The 19636-nt window shown below is 31.0% G+C and overlaps 2 protein-coding genes across 2 annotated transcripts; both read right to left on the bottom strand.

The window, feature by feature from the left end:
• Positions 1-902: 902 nt before the first annotated feature.
• Hsc70-5 (Heat shock protein 70 cognate 5) lies at positions 903-5625 on the bottom strand. The gene is made up of 11 exons (XM_033338658.2): positions 5426-5625; positions 4950-5011; positions 4687-4832; positions 3958-4081; positions 3551-3859; positions 3179-3341; positions 2633-3089; positions 2159-2455; positions 1861-2048; positions 1610-1750; positions 903-1491 (listed from the first exon to the last, which is right to left on the bottom strand). The coding sequence occupies exons 1-11, from the start codon at positions 5516-5518 to the stop codon at positions 1408-1410; spliced, it is 2064 nt and encodes a 687-aa protein (XP_033194549.1). The 5' UTR covers positions 5519-5625; the 3' UTR covers positions 903-1407.
• Positions 5626-7069: 1444 nt separating this feature from the next.
• LOC117159057 (uncharacterized) lies at positions 7070-18533 on the bottom strand. The gene is made up of 12 exons (XM_033338567.2): positions 18256-18533; positions 17782-17993; positions 16885-17671; positions 16447-16804; positions 15978-16362; positions 10847-11632; positions 10172-10599; positions 9452-9699; positions 7838-8087; positions 7588-7706; positions 7309-7468; positions 7070-7207 (listed from the first exon to the last, which is right to left on the bottom strand). The coding sequence occupies exons 1-12, from the start codon at positions 18398-18400 to the stop codon at positions 7129-7131; spliced, it is 3957 nt and encodes a 1318-aa protein (XP_033194458.1). The 5' UTR covers positions 18401-18533; the 3' UTR covers positions 7070-7128.
• Positions 18534-19636: the final 1103 nt, after the last annotated feature.

Consider the following 19636-nt stretch of genomic DNA (forward strand, 5'->3'; position numbering starts at 1 on the left):
ACAATTATAATATTTATACGTTATTTCCATTTTTATTTTTTTTATCGATGATCTCTATTGCAAGACACCAAAAGTTGCACTTTCGATACTTCATATGTTATCCAGTACGGCTAACATTAAAATCGGTTACATCTTATGTTTATATAATTACGGTAATTACAAGTACAGAGTGCACATAAAGAGCGTGAAATAATCTTTATAAGAATTATTATTATTTTTGCTGCGTATTTTACCTATAGCCATTATTGGAGTTTGTTTTTTCTTAATAAATATAGGAACTATACGTATAAGTGTATATGATATTTGAGGTTCTATAATAATTTTATGTTTAACATTATACTTTAATCACACATTATTCTTATTTGTACATATTTGTGCATATACGATTGATTTTATTATTATAACTATGTAATTCCTATCTAATTCCAAAAAACAATTGTTTAAAATATACATAAATACCTTATAGAATTACAAAATACAAACTAGTCCTTATACAAAATCTTTTCTCAAATTGTTCAATATTTTGTTTGGATATATACATTTTCTCTCATACAAAAAAACAAAAATGTATTTACCTATATATTAAAAACCAATGTAACTGAAGCTTAATGTATTAAAGAATGCAAATTTATGAACATCATTTACATATTGTGAAATAACTCAATATTTTTATTTTTAAATAGAAGTACCTTATTCAATGTTAAGCAAGATTTCTGAAATATATAAATATAAATTGTAAAAATATTTCAAAGAAAATTTAGGATATATTTCAATAAAAAAGAATGAAATTCATTATTGATAGAACTTAATAAATATTAAAGTATTAATTACTACTTCTAACAGTTGCAAAAACATTTTATACAATTTTATAGTAAGACACTTTGCATATATTTACAAATACATTAATTTTTCATAAATTTATTAGATAACACATCAAAAACATTGTAGTTATATTCTAGAGCTGTGTGTTTCAAATAAAAAATTTTAATAACATCATATTTCATAATACAATATTACCTAAAATAATCTACATATCGCGCACTTCCTAAGGAATAATCTGTTTTGTATCGAGCATTCATCGCATTCTCTTATTATTTTCTCCCACATTCATACTGAATCAACAGTTTTACAATCGCATTTTTTGTGAGCTACCAATTTTCATTACTGTTGTTATATATGGCCAAGTGTTTGAAACCAATGAACATTATGTTTTGACACTTTTTGCATGTAATGATACAAAATATGATAGCAACAAATGCTATAATGCAAGCAGTTATATACAGAGTTTACAATTTTACTTCTGACAAAATTGTAGTGCATAATAAATAACGTACTATGTATAGCATTTCTTTGCAAAGATTCACTTTACGTACATAATGAAAATTTGGTACATATTTAATTCTTGGATTAATTCTTCTCTTCTTTCTTCTCAGGCCCATCTTCCTGTTGCTGATGTTGATTTTGACTTTGTCCTTCTCGTTCTGCGGCCATCTATATATATAATCAAATAAATTTAATAAATATAATGAATTTAGTAATAATCAATATTTCAATCAATATATTAATCAATATATTAGTAATAATCAATATTAATAAATAAAGTACGCACTTTCTTATACGCCATTTCAAACAGTTTAAGACTAGCTTGTTGTAATTCATTTGTCTGTCTCTTGATCTCTTCTGGTTCCGTATCGTCTTTCTTAGCTAATGTTTCTCGCATTTTTGCAACCAATTCTCTGAGTTTGTCACACTATAAATCATTGTTAAATGGTATTATGACGAAAGGGAAGTTGATTTGACATGGTATATCATATAATATCATATACCATGTATGTAATAATACTATATATAAAGCCTTACTTCGTCTTGTGGCAATTGTGCTTTAAATTCCTCCAATTTGGATTCCGTATCGTGAATAATTCCCTCAGCTTGATTCACAGCTTCAACTCTTTCTTTTTTTACCTTATCTTGCTTAGCATATTGTTCAGCATTTTTCACCATGTTTTCAATTTCATCTTTACTAAGACCGCCACTTGATTGAATAACGACTGTAAATAAAAAATAAAAATTGAATAAATAAAATAATTTTGTTTGTGTGTATAAAAACTTAATTCATTCGTAAAAAAATATATTGGATTTAATTCATACGTTTACATACTTTGTTGTTCTTTTCCAGTTCCTTTATCCCTAGCAGATACGTGAACAATGCCATTGGCATCAATGTCAAATGTGACTTCTATTTGTGGTACTCCTCTAGGTGCGGGTGGAATTCCAACAAGAGTAAATTGTCCCAAAAGTTTATTATCGCTAGCCATTTCTCGTTCGCCTTGGTGTACTTTGATTTCTACTTGAGTCTGACCATCAGCAGCTGTAGAGAATACTTGACTCTTTTTGGTAGGAATCGTTGTATTTCGAGAAATTAATCGTGTGAAAACGCCACCCAGTGTTTCAATACCTTAAATAATACATTAAACTTCAACAATTCTATGACCATAACTAAAAAATAAAAAATTTATTTCATCAAAACTCAGGAGATTAAAGTCTTCATTTTGTTCAGAGAGAAGATTAGTTGTTATAAACATCATAGTCTAAAAATAGTTTTGATGAAATATATAAAGAAAGAATCATTTACCAAGTGACAGAGGGGTAACGTCCAAAAGAAGAACGTCTGTTACATCTCCAGCAAGGACACCACCTTGAACAGCAGCACCTACAGCAACAGCTTCATCGGGGTTTACTGCCTTGGATGGTTGCCGTCCAAAAATATCTTGTACAGTTTGTTGAACTTTAGGTACTCTTGTCATACCACCAACTAATAATACTTCACCAATGTCAGACTTCGTTACTTCAGCATCAGAAAGTGCTTTTTGACATGGCTGAATAGTACGTTTAATTAAATCAGCAACAAGACTTTCGAATTTACTTCTTGAAAGCTTGAGGTTTAAATGTTTTGGCCCACTAGAGTCCATAGTTAAGTAAGGTAAATTTATATCAGTTTGTAAAGAACTAGACAATTCAATCTTTGCCTTCTCAGCTGCTTCCTTTAACCTTTGCATTGCCATTGTGTCTTTAGTTATATCTATGCCTTGCTGTACGCAAAAATGAAAATGTTAAAATATCATACATAATCACTTTTAGTACATATTAAAAATAATACAGATTACTTCAATATATATACCTCTTTTTTAAATTCTGATACAAGATAATTAACTAATGCATTATCAAAGTCTTCACCTCCTAAAAAGGTATCTCCATTTGTGGATTTAACTTCAAAGACTCCTTTTTGGATTTCCAAAATTGAAATATCAAAAGTACCACCTCCTAAATCGTATACTGCAATGCTAAAAGAATATACCATATATTTAAAGAGTATGCTTTTTTTATTAATCAAAATAATGAATATTTTATAAAAATAGTCAGAAAATAAATTCAGCATGTATAATGCAATAGTTCTAAGAGACGAAAAATAATGGCATCATTCTTGTTTTGATGTACTTTATATGCATTAATATTAAGTTTATAATATAATTAAAAATATTGAAATTCTCACATTTTATCTTCTGTTTTATCCATGCCATATGCAAGGGCAGCTGCTGTTGGTTCATTGATTACCCTAAGTACATTAAGCCCTGAAATTTGACCAGCATCCTTGGTAGCCTGTCTTTGGGAATCATTGAAATATGCAGGAACAGTAATTACAGCATTTTTTACTGGTGTACTTAAATACGATTCTGCAGTTTCCTTCATCTTTATGAGTACAAATGCACCAATTTGACTAGGGGAATACATTTTACCATCACCTCCTTGTATCCATGCATCTCCATTAGAAGCTCGAACAATTTTATAAGACACAGTTTTCCTAAAATTATAATGATTTAAAAAAAAATATTACATTTATTAACATATACGTGCGCATGCGCACACACATACACATACACGCGTACAAAATGTACATACATATCCTTTTTGACTTCAGGGTCGTCGAATTTTCGTCCAATTAATCGTTTTGTAGCATAAAATGTGTTTGCTGAATTTGTAACTGCCTGACGTTTAGCTGGCATACCAACTAAACGTTCATCATCTGAAAGTTATTTATAATTAAAGTAATTTATAGAAAGTAATTTAAGTAAGAAAGTAATTTATAATTTAATTTAATTTGGTATCTTATGTTTTAATGTTTCAATTCTACTTGTATTATAAATAGAAATTAATTATAATATTGTATTTATTGTACAAATTGTTTTATTTAACATGACTAAAAATCACTATTTCATTCACTTTTAGTTTTATTTACATACTATATAGTCTTTAAATAAATTTTATTTGTATGTCTGTATTCTCTGATCAAGAAACAGTTATTTCAGTACAGTACAAACAGATAAAAAAACAAAAAACACGACATAACTGAACAACACAATAAGACCTTTTTCACAAACTAATACATTGAGCAGAGAAGAAATTACAAAAGAAGTGAATAAACATATTTAATAAGCAGTGTGTCTTATGTACCTTACGAACTTTCTATGTAAATCACTCATTTCACTAGCATGTATAAATGTGAATTATTGATAATGTAAATTGTTAAATATTTATTTCATATATGTGAAGACATATTTTACTGCAAGATAAATATGTTTAAAACTTTAATGTTGCACTACTTAAGAAAATAAAATTTTAAATTCTGACCTTTAGTAAATGCTACATAAGATGGAGTTGTTCGTGATCCTTCTGCATTTTCTATAACTTTGGCTTGTTTTCCTTCCATAACTGCTACGCATGAAAATGTTGTTCCAAGATCAATGCCAATAACTGCACCTTTCACGCCTTCGGATCTAAGTAAATAATAGATTTTCATTCATGATATTTAAAAACATAGTTACATTATTAACAATACATAAAAATTAAATATAATTTTAATGCATAAAATAATTATAACATGAACAATTTACTTGTATCTATATTGTTGCAGATCTGTAAATCGTTGGGGTACCGCCAATGCAGGAACCGCAGCCTGAAAAATATTTTAATTTACGTATTCTAAATGTTATATTTAATGTACCCTACTATAACACAATTAATTATAATACAAAAAAAAAAACTTCCTGTAACATTTGTTATAAATGACATATAAGAAAGACGTAAATGTAATAAATATCATGCTATCTTTTTATAAAATTAATTTAAAATACATAAAAATATATAATTTTTGTTAAAGGCAGGTCACGTGCCGGCTATGAAATAGCTAATGCTTAATGTTGATAAAAAGAACATTTAGCTATAGAAAACATTGAAAAAATAAAGATAGATATGAAATAATAAGTTTAATCCTATTACATGATCAAATAATTGTACAAATTCAATACAAGATAAAAATATTCGATAAATGAAATTGCACGCCGTGCCGTAAATCGCCATCGAAACTTACATTTTTAACAATTGTACTGAATTGTTGTTTTCTAGTAATGTCGTAGGTTATATTGCTACAACTACGAGTTAACAATCTTGCAGCGGTCAACATTTTGATTTTATACGTTTTATCCTTTCAAATTTATGAAAAACTTAAAAAGAGACGCGAATACTCCAACTTAATGTGTAATGATGCAACCTTCAGAGAGACTAGCACAATGCGCATACCATGTGCGCAGTAGGAACCTTCCATTTTGTCGACCAATGTAGAAAGTACTATTTGGCCAATGAGTACTCTGTCCTGGAAGAATATACGAATCAACGTATTCCATGGCCTTCCTGCTCTTCGTTACTCGAGAATTACCCCGAATATTCCACAACAGTATAGATATCGTAATCATTAATCAAACAAATGATAAAAATCTGAAATTAGGGAAATAAAATATATTATATAATATTTAAATTATTATAATATGAGTTGGTATATTTCATTATTTTATTATAAAAAGTAAAAGATATAATTATTCAACAACGAAAATTGTCTATGGAAGTATTACATCCAGTTGCTTCCGGAGTTTAAAAAGTGATGCCACGCGATATTGCAGTTATGTAATACAATCAATAATAGTAAAATAATAATTAGCTTAAAATTTACAAGACATGCAATTAATTATGAATATTATTTTAAAATGTGCATTATTTAGAAAGTATAAAAAAGGTTAATTATATAAGCACACTGTAATATTGTTATTTGATATCGTATATGTTGCAAAAATTTACAACATGAACTGATTTGAAGTATAAAGTTTTTATTGACAAATACTTCTCGTTACATTGTTTTAAGCAATAATCTATTATTCTCTTGTTTAATTTTTTGGACGTTAAATAATTGTTGGTAGCTATTAATTTTATTGTAATGATAAAAATGAATGAAAATGTTTTTGTTGCGAATTATCGACTAAAGAGTAACCGGTCAGGTCAAACCGATCGGTCGATCTGGTCCTTTCTAAGGGTTTTTTTTACCTCACCTCGGAGTCGTTAGGTTTACAGCTCGGGGAGGACATGCAATTCGGAATTTACTAAAGAAGGGAATGGGCCTGCCCCTGCCATAACCGGACGGCCACTCAAAATTCCGAATAGTTTTATATATGTATATTACGAGGAATCTATTTATATATAGGAATAATTATTGTAGAAATGAAAACATCTCTGTATTTTGATATTTTTTATTGTTCTTTAACTATATATTATTTTCTATAATCTGTCAGTTCTGAAAGATATTTGATGTTATTTTATGTACAGAAAATATGGGAGTGTTTATATTTCAATGATACATTTTTAAAATTTTTGTATTGTATATATTGTATGTATTGTATGTATTTTTTAAGTACAATCATTATTAATGTAGTTATAGTTGTAGTTATTACAAAATGTATAAAAAATATTAAATACGACATAGTGAAAGAGATACACATTAGCATGTGCATCAGATACATAATTTTTAAGTAGTAAGTAGCAAGTGTGTGTTTCATTTATAATTACTTTTATTCATTTTTGATTTAATAAATTTTTTTTTAATTTATCGTCTTGGAAAAGAAAATGAAATATACGGATTTATAGCTTCTATGATAAGGAACAATGTTGATTAACATAAGTTCTAGCGTTTTCTGTTAATAATAGCTATGTAATATTTGCTATGTACAATTACAAGTAGCTAAAAAGTTATGAATTATTCCTTTCTTCCCAAAATGAAAGATTCGGCGATCCGCTTTTGTGTATCGTACAGTTTATCACTTCGTTTCTAAAAATTAACATTGACTATTATTTCTTTTGTCTGAGGAAAATAACTATATACTATTATTTTAAAAGTTTATTCAAATAAAAATAAAGCAATAAACTTACAAAAAACGATCTCTTAGAAGAAACGCTCTAGGTTGCACCCAATTCAATCTTTCACCATTGTAACATAATATTTGCGTCATTGTGATTTTTCGGATCTCTTCTAATTGATATAAGGTAAACGATCCTGGGGTATTTCCATTCTCATACCAATATCTGTCACCTGTATTATAATTTATGAGATGTTACATTAATCAATGAAATTAATCATAAAATATATACTTCCAAAGCGAAGAGTCTTACATACTTTTGTAATGAATATAGACATCGCGGATCACTTACCAAAACGAATATTCCGAAAAGTACGGCCCAATAAACAAAGAAACGTTGGTCCTAAGACTGAGTCAGGTAATGGTGCTTCCGAAAGTAATCCTGTTACTAAATCTATATCCTCTACATTTCTGTAAATTGAAAAAGAAACTGTAAATAGTACTCGTTTCAACAACTAGTTAATGAAACAAATTATTAACTATAAATTATAAATTAAAATGTATTCAGGTTCAAATAATAAATTATTATTATTATATCTTACTTATAAACATTTCGAAGTCTTTCTATAGTATCTTTGGACATTGCTCCTCTAAGATGTTCAAAACTACTGACATGTGCTAAATTACAAAATGATCGCCATCTGACATAAGATGGCAAACCATGATCCCTTCCCTGTTGTATGATCTGCGCAGCGTAATCCACGGGAATGTCGTTGCTTTTTCCATCATGGAAATATCGTTCCAAAAGTATTTCATTCAGTCCTGGTGGCAATGGCTTCCTAGAATGTCCCGCTGTCGCGGAAATTAAATCTTGCATCCTAGATCGTCATTAAAACCAAGTTCTCATGGGGCAATGTGTTAGCAGATCGTAACAATATTTAAAAAAATTTTATCTAAATTCTATATATACTTTTAACACATTTTAACATTTTTCTTTTAAATATTATTGTAAAATCTTAAAATCGCAGTAGATATGTACAATGAAGATATAAATTGGATAAAACCGTTTTAGTTTTCTATTTGACAGAGTGTAATATCCTAACAGAATTTTTATTCGAATAAATGATTTTACATCGCAATATATCATTTCGATCATCGCTCATCATGTCATCGGGATATGTTATTATACAATTTAAAAATTATGAATTTTTGTATCTAAAGGTCTAGACTATTATGAATCTTCGAACCTACAGATAGTAAGGATCACTTAACGTAAATAGTCTATTACATTCTGTAACTGATGCATACTTCGAAAGGTTGCGTTAAAAACTTTGCCATTTGAAGAAACAAACGACTGTACAAACGACTCTAACAATAAATAACTACGAGTCAAATAATTTACTTGAACTAATGCCATTTGGATTGACACACATTATTGTACATTAACCGTAACTATTCCTTTTGTTTTGATTGGAGGAACAAATACGAACGAAAACTTAATTTTAAAGACTAAACAATCAAATATTATCAATTACGCAATCACAATCGAGTTTAGTTTTTATAGTTAATCAATTATAGTATTCATTTAACTGACTAGATCTAATTAGAATTTTATTTGATATATAATCGATTTCTTAATATAAATATTAATTATACTAAATATGAAACTGAGTAAAGAAATTTATTTAAGTTTCATAAAGTTTTTAAAATAGCATACTATTCGATGTTAAAAAAATGATATTGGAAAGTCCCGTAATATCACAGTCGATTGTCAAAAATTGTTGAAAGTTAACTATATTTTAATAGAAAAATGTTTACAATTAGAAATTTTTAATAAACCTATGATTAATATATAAGGTAGCTTAACGGTATCTTGATGATCTTTATCTGTAAAATTATGATTTTTAATAATTCTTTAGAATAGTTTAAAACATATTTTCTGTTCATGAAACGAAAGTACGTATCCACTACCATTTGGCATATCATAGCAGAATCCTCGTGTATTTACAGTATGTAATTTATGTTCAATAAAGTAATTGATCTTGTGAAACCTATAGTCAGACGTACACCGGACTAATCGTATCTTGTGCTATCACGTCGAACTCTATTAGCTACATGTATATGCATATAACTTTTGATGATTAAATCTTATGAGATGTACGTATGCTTAGGGATGTTTTTCATTAAAATTATATTTACATGTAATTTCAACTGACCTGTAGCGCCAGCAATCAGGCGATCAATAGCACCAGCTTCATAGAACTCTTGCGGAGCGTAGAAGGCCGATAGTAAGGACCTTTCTCCAGACTTTAACGCCGATCGCGAGTCAACTAGGTCGAGGGTTTTTGGGGTCAGCGTGGCAATGAAGAAGAGTCCAGCAGAGGCGGCAGCGTTTGAAAGTGTCGCATCCGTTCGAGTATCGTAGCCTCGAAAGTATCCTCGATGCGTTAAGCGTAACTGATATCTTCCAGTTTTCCAAAAAATCGAATCATTTTACATACACATATATACAGTAACATCCATAAGTATCTAGACACTATCAAATTATTGCAAATATGCAAGTATACTAGAAATGAAACTGTAAGGTTTAGTTTGAATCTCTGATCTTATTTCAGGCAACCATATAAAAAAATAGTAAATATCGACGAGAACACTAGTTAAATAATAAGAGTATTTGATTCCAGCTATGGTAGCAGATAACAAACTGACAGTAGAGGAACGTTTTTCAATCATAACTTTAAAAATATAACGAATATATGAACCTTTAGATTGAAATGTACTATTGTAAGTGTCTAAATAGTTATGGGTTATAGCCATATCAATAAAATAACTATACAATTATTAATAAGACCGAATTAAAATTTTGTGGTGCGTATGTAACGAATGAAACTGTTAATCCGTGAAATTAATTATAAAAGGAAAGAGAGAACACGTACTTGTCGAGAGTTGTTTCTCCGAGAACAACGGGTAGAAACTCGTTGTAAGTTATATGCTCCATTTCTGCGATAACGATCCTTCTTGCTTCCTGATAGAGTCTCTCGTCATCCCAGTGAGGATTCAGTCGTCCTAGCTCTGTAGCGACTCGGTTATGTTCACGTAGAAAAAGTACATGCATTAGAGTGAGACCGGGGTTCTCGTTTACCCGTGAATCCCCGCTAAGAAAACATGGGAAAGCTTTGTTCGCGCTTCTGCAACTTTCATACTTAGGCGAAGGCATGGGCAAGTTCTTCCTCTGTGTATTAAGCAAACCACCCTTGCCGGATCGCAGAGCTTGCGCTACATCTTCGGAACTCCCATAAACAGGGGAAAGGTCTAAGTACGATGACGCTTGGTTGATTTGCTGCCGAGGACCCAATTTGCATCCCTACGTAGAAAAATACTTTTACACTGTTTGGTAAATACCGCGTTAAGACATTTTAACTAAGAAGAACAAAATTAATTTCTATTCAAATCCATCATAATTTATTGAACAAAACTATGCTGCTGATGGATAATACAAGAACAGACAAGACTTTCCCACTTATCTAATACTTAGTAAACACGTTACATATCAGGAATTCCTGCAAAGAGTTCCTGCAAGGGATTTCATTCACACGCTATATTTCAATTACCTGTAGCGAATTTCCTGGGTGCGGCGCCGATCTAGAATATTCCATGCAGCCGACAACATTATTGGCTCGGATTGGAAAACATTCTGGATGAAAGTGTTCGTAATCCACGTCGCAACATTTTAGTCTCGCCCCATCGGGTAGTTCCATCTTTGGCGTGTGCGCGAGATCGTGAATGAGGAATTGACCAAAGAGCGCGGTGAGCGCCATTAGATACGGATGTTTAAGATCGGATCCTCCGGAATGAACTCTCAAAGAGACGTCCCTGGCGCTAGGTAAATCTATACGCGGTAGAGAAACACCATCGACGTATTCAGTTGGCAAGAACCGTATATAAGCTTCTAGAGCTGCGCCCCAAGTCGGATGCAAACCGTTATTGCATTTCCCGCTGTGCGTTCTGTAGCGAGGATCGATCTTCTTGCAGCTGGCCATCACTTGCAAATATGTAGGCGAGTCAGGACAACTGATTGCAGTTACCGATGGTAATACGGAAGATGCTTCTTTTGATGACATGTTCAAAGCTTCTACCAGCATTACGGCCATCGTTTCTATCCGTAGAGCTTTCCTTGAGAGATTCTGAGCGTGTTCGGTCATTTCATGTGACACACCGAGGTACCATGAAGGAGAACCGTGATTCAAATGTGTCCGCGAGTTCAGGATTGCTCGCTCCGCCTGATCGTATTTCTCCATCGAAATATTTGTACGCCTACCCAGATCCAGTAACATATTTGAAGGTAATGTAGTACCTTTGATGAGTACCAACGTGGCAAGGAATCTGCGAATCGAAATCTGAAGATAGAAAATATAGCTTGTCTCTATCTATATTACCGCACATAATTATCCGAATATTACGATCGATCTGTTTTTATCTCATTATGTATATTGTTTCCACTTGTAGTTAAGCTTCAATTTTTGATAGTGAAAACGATGGTAACGGTTTATATATAATATTAAAATTCAATGGCAACGGCAGACCTTTAAAAGAAATAAAACTGTGGGAACAGAAAGCGTTTATATGATAATAAATGCTGATTCTTGCAGCAATTCTAGTTCGTTCGAGAGTAATCTTGTGAGAAAAAAATTCATCAATTATCTGTAATAAACTTGGGAATAACATACCCATAGAAAATAACTTTACTACCAGTATCGTGGGAACGAAAAGGTAACATTCATTTCTTGTTACAAGCAGTACAATCATTGTTAGGATAAATACCTATTGGTATTTTATAATCTTATGGGTCATCAAGATCACCGTTAAAGGAATCTAATCATAACAAAGATAATATCTGCTAAGAACTTTTTTTTACCAAGCAATAAATGATAATGTATATAAATTGATTTTTTATATTTAATTATTTATAGCAATTACATATTATAACGATAGTACGAAGTATTCTTCTATATCGAAACTTACATTATATTTCTTTCCTATTAATTACTTTCTTTGTACCGAAGGAAACGAAAATGACTAATTAAACGTGACAAAAGCTGAAACTTTCGTAGCAGTATGAAACCCCTGACTATTAAGATTGTGAGAATATAGAAGGTGTTGAGAACACCATGATAATCTTGTACCTTCCACTTGAAGTGAACTCGTGAGAAATCGTGTATAACTTCTATTATACAGTAGTATACCTTGACGTTACCTAATAATTGTCATGTAAATTCAATGGTTGTGTTATTACCTAACTTGACAATGACGCGATAGAATCAACCATTAAAAACACAATTATAGGGTTGGGCACATTCGGATTAGAAGTTCGTGTCGTTTCTACATCCGCATTGCAATTGAAATGAAGTATGCGACAAAAATAGCTAATTTTTCACACGATACAATTAAATATATATAGAAAAAATTCGTATTATAATTTCTCCATAGATTAATCTTCTCGTTAATAAAAAAACGACGCCGACACGAAGCAAATCGCGTGACTGACTAATGTCTGTTCTGTTGCAGATACTGCAATGGATCCTAGAGACCTTGTCTAGGAGATGGCATTTCGCCTCATTCTGTACGGAGCACTGTTCGTCATTCTATTTATCGTGTCGTCTTATTTAATATTAAATTCATTCATCCTTTCATCCACATATATCTTGGAGTTAAGTCTGGTACTTAACTATTTTTTTTTATCATACCGACGGGATACACGGGCGACCTTAAGAAGAGATTAAAGAAGATTCGTTGTTTGACATTTAACTCTTTCCTGGTTCTTTTGTGACTTTCTTACGTAATCTTTTCTGCGTCCACGAATAGTGGCTGTACAAATCGATGAAAGTTATTTGGAAACATGGTTTGCTCTTGCTGAAGAAAATTTTCAAATTCCCATTAAAAATAAATAGATATAATCGTGCATACACGTTATTTTGAGATGTGACTTGATAACACTGATGTTGATAAATCATTAATGCTATATCTATATCAATTATTTGACGATTCTTCCTGTTTCTCTATTTTTAAGTAGGTACACACATATAAATACAATTAAAGTATATATAAAAAAAATTTCTGGTTGTATATATAATCTACTATATTTTAGAGTTTCTAAAAATTTATATCTCATATGGTTTCATATATTTTTTTTTACTAGTAACTATTTTGAAATGTCTTTTTGTGAATGATGATGAACTGTCTTTTAATTATATGTCAAGAACATTACCTAGAAAATATATGCCTATAAATATTGATTTAAAAATAATAATGTAAAAGGAACCATGACCTTTAAGAAAAACATGTTTCATAATATATTTTTTGTCAAACTTTTGATGACATGGTGACAAAGGTATTCAACGCAATAAATTTCCATTTTGAAAGATTTATAACTAAAAGTTAGCTTTCTGATACATCGGTATGTATATCAATAAGTCTGTTTTATATTGTATCTCATGTAAAATATACATTTTCCTGCACGAACATTAACAATTCTTCTTAATAAGAATATTTATAAATATCAATCTGATGCAGGTACAAAATAAATGTTATTATATTGTTACGGGTGTTATATTGTTGTATTATATTATTGTAAACGAATGAAGCTTTCCAAGAGTTATACATGTTAAAAATTTGTTTATATTAATACTATTATTGATATTTACTACGAAATTAATATTTATTCAAAAATAAATACATGTGATCTTTTTTCTAGCATTAAGATTACTTTGTAAACTAAATATTGAAATAATATATAAAATATAAATTACAAAATATTTGCTTGTAACAACTTCAAAAAATAAATTATGTAACTTTTATTAGGAAAATAAGTCACTGTGCATTGAGTGATTATACTCACACATGTTTGTTTTGCTGACACACACGTGTTTCTATGATCTATGCCAAATCCACTCACTGAGAAAGTAGGCGACACATTACTAATGAATTTTTAAAACATTTTTAGTTTCTTTTCATTAATTAATTAATGTACTAGATGAAATTTTAAACACATAATTATCTGTAATGTTGACATTATTTTAAAAATGCAAATGGAAAAATCATTTTCAAACGTTAAATTATGTCAAACATTCGGATGAAACAACTTTATTCACAAAAATTATTCAAGTATGTAGTTGTAATCATAGGTCGCGATTCGAGATGTACCGAAGTATGTAGTCGAGATATCGTTTATCTCGCAAAATGAAAGCGGAAACACTCACCGTGACAGGAAAAGAAATATACCGTTGACCGGCCTTCGTTTCACACACAAGTACATTTTTTCCAAAACTATCGTATCAGTAGTAATTGACAGACAGTAATTGATTGTACATTAATTACAACAACGTATAACAGAATTCATTTGCCTCGTAAAATTTCGCAAGAACCGCGCCGAGTATACGCAAGAGCACGGAGCGGTAAACCTGAACTGAGACCGATCCTCGAACGAAAGTAAAACTGCAGTCCGTTCCGTGGGTTTAAAGAGTGGGGCCCAGTAAGAATCATGCTAGTATAGGATGTCAACAAGGTACGCTGAACCAACGTATATAACTCTTATAAATACGGTAAAAGCGCATCATTCCTGCAACCGGATTGGTATTATGAACAAGACCAAGGTTTACCTTTCATAGTCTATGTTATCCGTAGTCGCGGTTGGACGTACAGTTTCAAGGATCCAAAGTACATTAGCACTTTCGTGTACATAGCACGCTGTATGTGCATAATTACATGCATGTTCTTTTACAGCATACCTCTCGTATAGGGTCTTAGTACCATTATACTGTGCTAATTGACACTTATAGGCTCGACTATAACGTTGTCCAAAGATTAAGATTCTTGGGGACGACGTTACGAATGATTAACTGCGTTGGTTATGCACAGTCTTATATACGCCTACAATCCTCATGCGGCAATCCGTAAAATAGTATGTATTACGCGTCTCGTGCGATTATTTATGGCGCGCGTAGGGAGATAGATTACAATTAAGAGAGTGAAACAACTTTATAAGAATTATTTGTATGCTAATAACAATCTGTATCTGCTTTCAACAAACAGTTGATGTCAGTTGTTTCAAAAATAATCAAAGTTAAGTGATGGGGTCACATTTCTTATTGAATATGAAGATTTTTGCCTCATAAGCGTGAATTTAATATTACATATTGGTATGTAAAAGAGAAAGATAAGTAAAATAATATGTACTTCGTGATTATTAAACTGGCTTACTTAAAGGTCAGTGATAGCAGATGAGAGTTATACAATTTTATATTAATATGTTCAATACATTCTTTAATAATATTTTTGAAAATCCTTATTCCTAATTAATAAGAAGTATAGTACTTATGTAGTCAACTTTCCTGTATTCGTAATAAACAGTACAGTTCTCCAAAGAAAAATTTATATAATAATGGATAAAAAAGTCTTTTCTTAGATTGGATATAATAAATAACAAATAACTTCTTTTGAAAATTAAATTTTATATCTTGGATCCAGGGTTTCTATAACTGTTCAAAGATAAAACTGTTATTAAAGAGGCTTTGAGCACTTTTATTTTCGCTCCATGTGTCACTGTTTACATTAGTCATTTCTTGCTATCTTTTGCTCCCATGATAATTGTTTATTTAAAATGTATTGAAATTATCTATGATTGCGTTCATATTATGGTGTTAACATTTATTGCTGTAATTATAAAAACCGTTTCTAAGAATGAACATCGTCTGTATTTTCAAGTACTGCTCCACTATATGCTAAGTCCCAATAATGTTCTACTTGATGTTTCTTAAAATGTTCACGCGCCATTTTTTCAATCGGGCAAACTTTGAATTTGATTTCTCCAAAATGACGTTGTTTACTAGTACCTTCCCATACAAGAACACATTTGTTCGGCACATCATTTCCGTTATCTTTTATAATATCTTCCTCCCATTTAATCCGGTTCATCATTAGTCGTTTGTATTTACTTAATTGTTTGGCTCCTCCTTCAACAACAACAACATTGCAATCTCGGAAGAGCATTACACAGCCTGTTAGATAAAGTTGCTTTGCGTTTGTTTCCACTTTAAACTTTTTTGAAGCATTATTTAAAAGATCACGTATTCTGTAATGATAGTATTACTTTTTACATGATACGTATATGTATTATATAGTTAGATAGTATTTATTTACATATCTTTAAGCTCACCTATAAACAGCTACATGTACACCAAGCGTGGTATCCTCTTTAATTTTTCTTGCCTTCTTTTCTCGTCGCTGATCAGCAGTAAGTCTTCGAGCTGCATTAGCATCCTCATGTGCCTTTAATCTTTTAGCCATTTGTTGTCGGACATGAGCTTCTATTTTCGTAGGATCTTGTACAGCTTCTGTACCTAATACTCGCATAAGATTCGAAATTCGTAATTTTGGTTCTGGTGGAGGTTCAAGACCTAATCGTATTTTCTCTTGTTCTTCTTTCCATGCTTCTCGTCTATTTTGCCTACGTAATTTCTTGCGTTCCTTTTTCGTTAAAAATACAGGCATATATATTGGTTTCAAAGGGTCAGCTAAAATAAAAAAAATAATTAACCAAAATTACATATTTGAAATAAGTGTTCTCTAAAAAAATGTACTAGGTAGTGCATACTTGGTGGTCGCATTTGCGTGGGATGTTCTACAAGATTTGTGATAGTAGAACTTTTAATGGTAGTAGATTCATCTTCGTTCGGATATCCTCCTGTTAATATAACAGAATCCCACCATTCTACATTAGGCACATCTTCACTAAGAGCTTCTGTTTTCGGCGCTATTAGCGCCAATTTAGTTGCAGAACTTATACCAGTCTTTCTGGCAATTTGACTAATCTCATTTTGTAATTTTTCTAATTGGGCTTTCATACGAATTCTTTCTGCTAATTGCTGGAATTTTCCAGGTTCGTGAAATTTGAGTGTCCGTTTGCCTCGCACTGCCGGTTTGACACCTATCCTATTATCAAAAAAGTGGGTGTCTTGAATTTCTTCTGGGCCTTTTGATTCTTGCAATTGGGCTTTAAATTCTTCACGTTTTTTTGCTCGAATATTAGCTTTTAATGTTGGTACCACTTGTGTGAGTTGCACTTCCTTGCCGGTTATATCTACAGTTCTGCCAGATTCATCCAAAATTAGCGGAGTTGGTTTATCTGGGACACTAACATTTCCAAGTAATCCGGAGCTTAGTTTACTTCTAATTTGTGCTTGCAAAGCAGCAATTTTTCTTGCTTTGTCGGAGTCTGTCTTACTTAATAAACCTTGATTATACATGCTTCCTACTGTTGGTAAAGAATCTCGTGCTTTAAGTAGAGGTTTTACCGGGGCAACTTCTTCTTGTTTTATAGCTTTCAATGCTCTTTTCCTTTCCTCGATTTCTCTTTGGGCATTTGCCATCATTTGTTTTATCTAAATAAAAATAATAAAATAATATAAAATAAAAGCTATAATACTATATGAATTAATATAGTAAATATATCAACATGTTTATATTAGTTCACATTGACATGAGTTTATACCTTATCTGCAGATAGTTGTGCTTCTGTTGTTTTTTCATTTTTGACTTCATCATCCTTAAATCTAGGTTTCTTTGCATCTTTGTCCTTATCCTTATCTTCCACATGATTTCGTTTTTTACTTTTCTGTGCTGCTTTGGCATCATCATATATTGTGAATATTTTTTCCGTCAATTTTAAAGCTTTCTTGTCTTCCAATAAAGCAGATAATTTATCTACAATGTTGGGAATATTATGAAAATATATTATTTGTGTCATAGAAATTACATATCTATAATAAAGCTTATGATTACTCATATTAAATTATTTATAAGAAAATATAATTCTGATGCACTTCATTCTATGCTACGATAAAATAGGAATGTATGTGAATAGTATAATAATAGCATAATTAATAAATAGTGTTATAGTATAATTAATAAATAATACAATCAAATGATGTGATGATTGATAATCATGTAAGTGATTATTACAAACCTGCCGTTTTGCGTTTATCATAACCTGAAGTCATACAATTGACAGCCGTGGTAACAATAGCAGGTTCTCCAAAACCGAGAAATTTATGTACTGCTTTTTCGATTTGTGGTTTCATTTCATCTATTTCTTTCCTTGTTAATGCCATTTTATTAAATATGTCAATATTTGTTGCAAAGAATTAATTACGATGATCACGGTCGTATACAATATACATTATACATAGGTTCGAAGGGGATATCATTTTGATGTCATATGCATCTGTAATATTAATTCCTTTACTAACCGCATAGTGGCGCGATCATGAAATTACCCAAGCGCGCATGTGCATTTGTAGCGGTCTAGCGACTACTGCGCCTGCCGCTACATATTCGAATAGAAAAGAGAAACGAGTAAAGAGAAAAAAATGTGTGTACTGTGTTGTGTTGCAAAGGATTCGTTATCTAAAAAACTTAAAAATGTTGATTTAGAAAAGAAATGGGCGAACGCCATTCCTGGTATAAAATTTTAACTCACAGTTGAGTCACTCATCAAAATTTAACTCACAGTTGATATATGAAAAACATTTTAAGGATCATAATAAAAAAAGAAGTGATTCAAAGAGACAATCGTGGTAACATACTTTCTCCTGGTAATTCTGTAGTGCACATTTTATGTCGTTATAATGATATAGTAGTAGAACTATCTTTATCCTGTTTCATTTATTTTAAAATGTTTTGAATGAATAATAACTTTCCATTGATTATTAAGTGCTTACTTTAATTTTCAAATTTTGAGTCAAATAACTCATTACTTCTGTTACTAATGACAAACGCGTATGTGCGTGCTGGAGGAGTTTCATAATGGCGTCATCACGTGGCTAGTAAGAGAATTAAAATATGTACATCAAAATGATAACATCCCCCCTCCACCAAAAATTGGAAGAGTTGCTGAACCTATGTATAAGATCGTGGAATTAATTCTTTTATAAATTTCTCAATTTAATACAAAATTAGGTACTTCACGACATAACCTCTATCAGTTAAAGAATCATCATAATATCTGTTTATACAACAATATTTTTTTCCAAATTAGATATTGGTAAACATACGCAAATATTACCGGCGTCACATTGCAGCACCGTAATTGTTATTTAGTTATTCAGGAGTCTTCAGTCATCGTGGTAATATATATCAGGTAATACCAATAAGTTTCCCAGGATGTTCACGAAAATATTCCTAGAGTATGTAATGCTAGTGAAAACTGAATATAGGCAATTTTTAAAATCAGTTTTATTACTAAATAAATAATAAGACTTGGGGAGGATACGTAGTGGTGTACTATTTAAAAATGAAAATAAACAATAGGTAAATTTTGAAAAATTGTAATATTTTTTTAACGTATG

The sequence above is a fragment of the Bombus vancouverensis genome, chromosome 7 (assembly GCF_051014615.1).
Source record: "Bombus vancouverensis nearcticus chromosome 7, iyBomVanc1_principal, whole genome shotgun sequence".
Lineage (NCBI taxonomy): Eukaryota > Metazoa > Arthropoda > Insecta > Hymenoptera > Apidae > Bombus > Bombus vancouverensis.

What these genes read in the sequence shown, in the direction of transcription:
- Hsc70-5 (XM_033338658.2), bottom strand. Translation starts at nt 5,518, where the DNA reads ATGTTGACCGCTGCAAGATTGTTAACTCGTAGTTGTAGCAATATAACC. An exon ending in AACTGGAAAAGAACAACAAA is followed by an intron (nt 2,049 to 2,158) that starts GTATGTAAACGT and finishes TTTTATTTACAG; the next exon opens with TCGTTATTCAATCAAGTGGC. An exon ending in TTGAAATGGCGTATAAGAAA is followed by an intron (nt 1,492 to 1,609) that starts GTGCGTACTTTA and finishes TTATATATATAG; the next exon opens with ATGGCCGCAGAACGAGAAGG.
- LOC117159057 (XM_033338567.2), bottom strand. Translation starts at nt 18,400, where the DNA reads ATGGCATTAACAAGGAAAGAAATAGATGAAATGAAACCACAAATCGAA. An exon ending in CACGCAAATGCGACCACCAA is followed by an intron (nt 16,805 to 16,884) that starts GTATGCACTACC and finishes TTTTTATTTTAG; the next exon opens with CTGACCCTTTGAAACCAATA. An exon ending in CCTGATTGCTGGCGCTACAG is followed by an intron (nt 8,088 to 9,451) that starts GTCAGTTGAAAT and finishes TTTCCGCGACAG; the next exon opens with CGGGACATTCTAGGAAGCCA.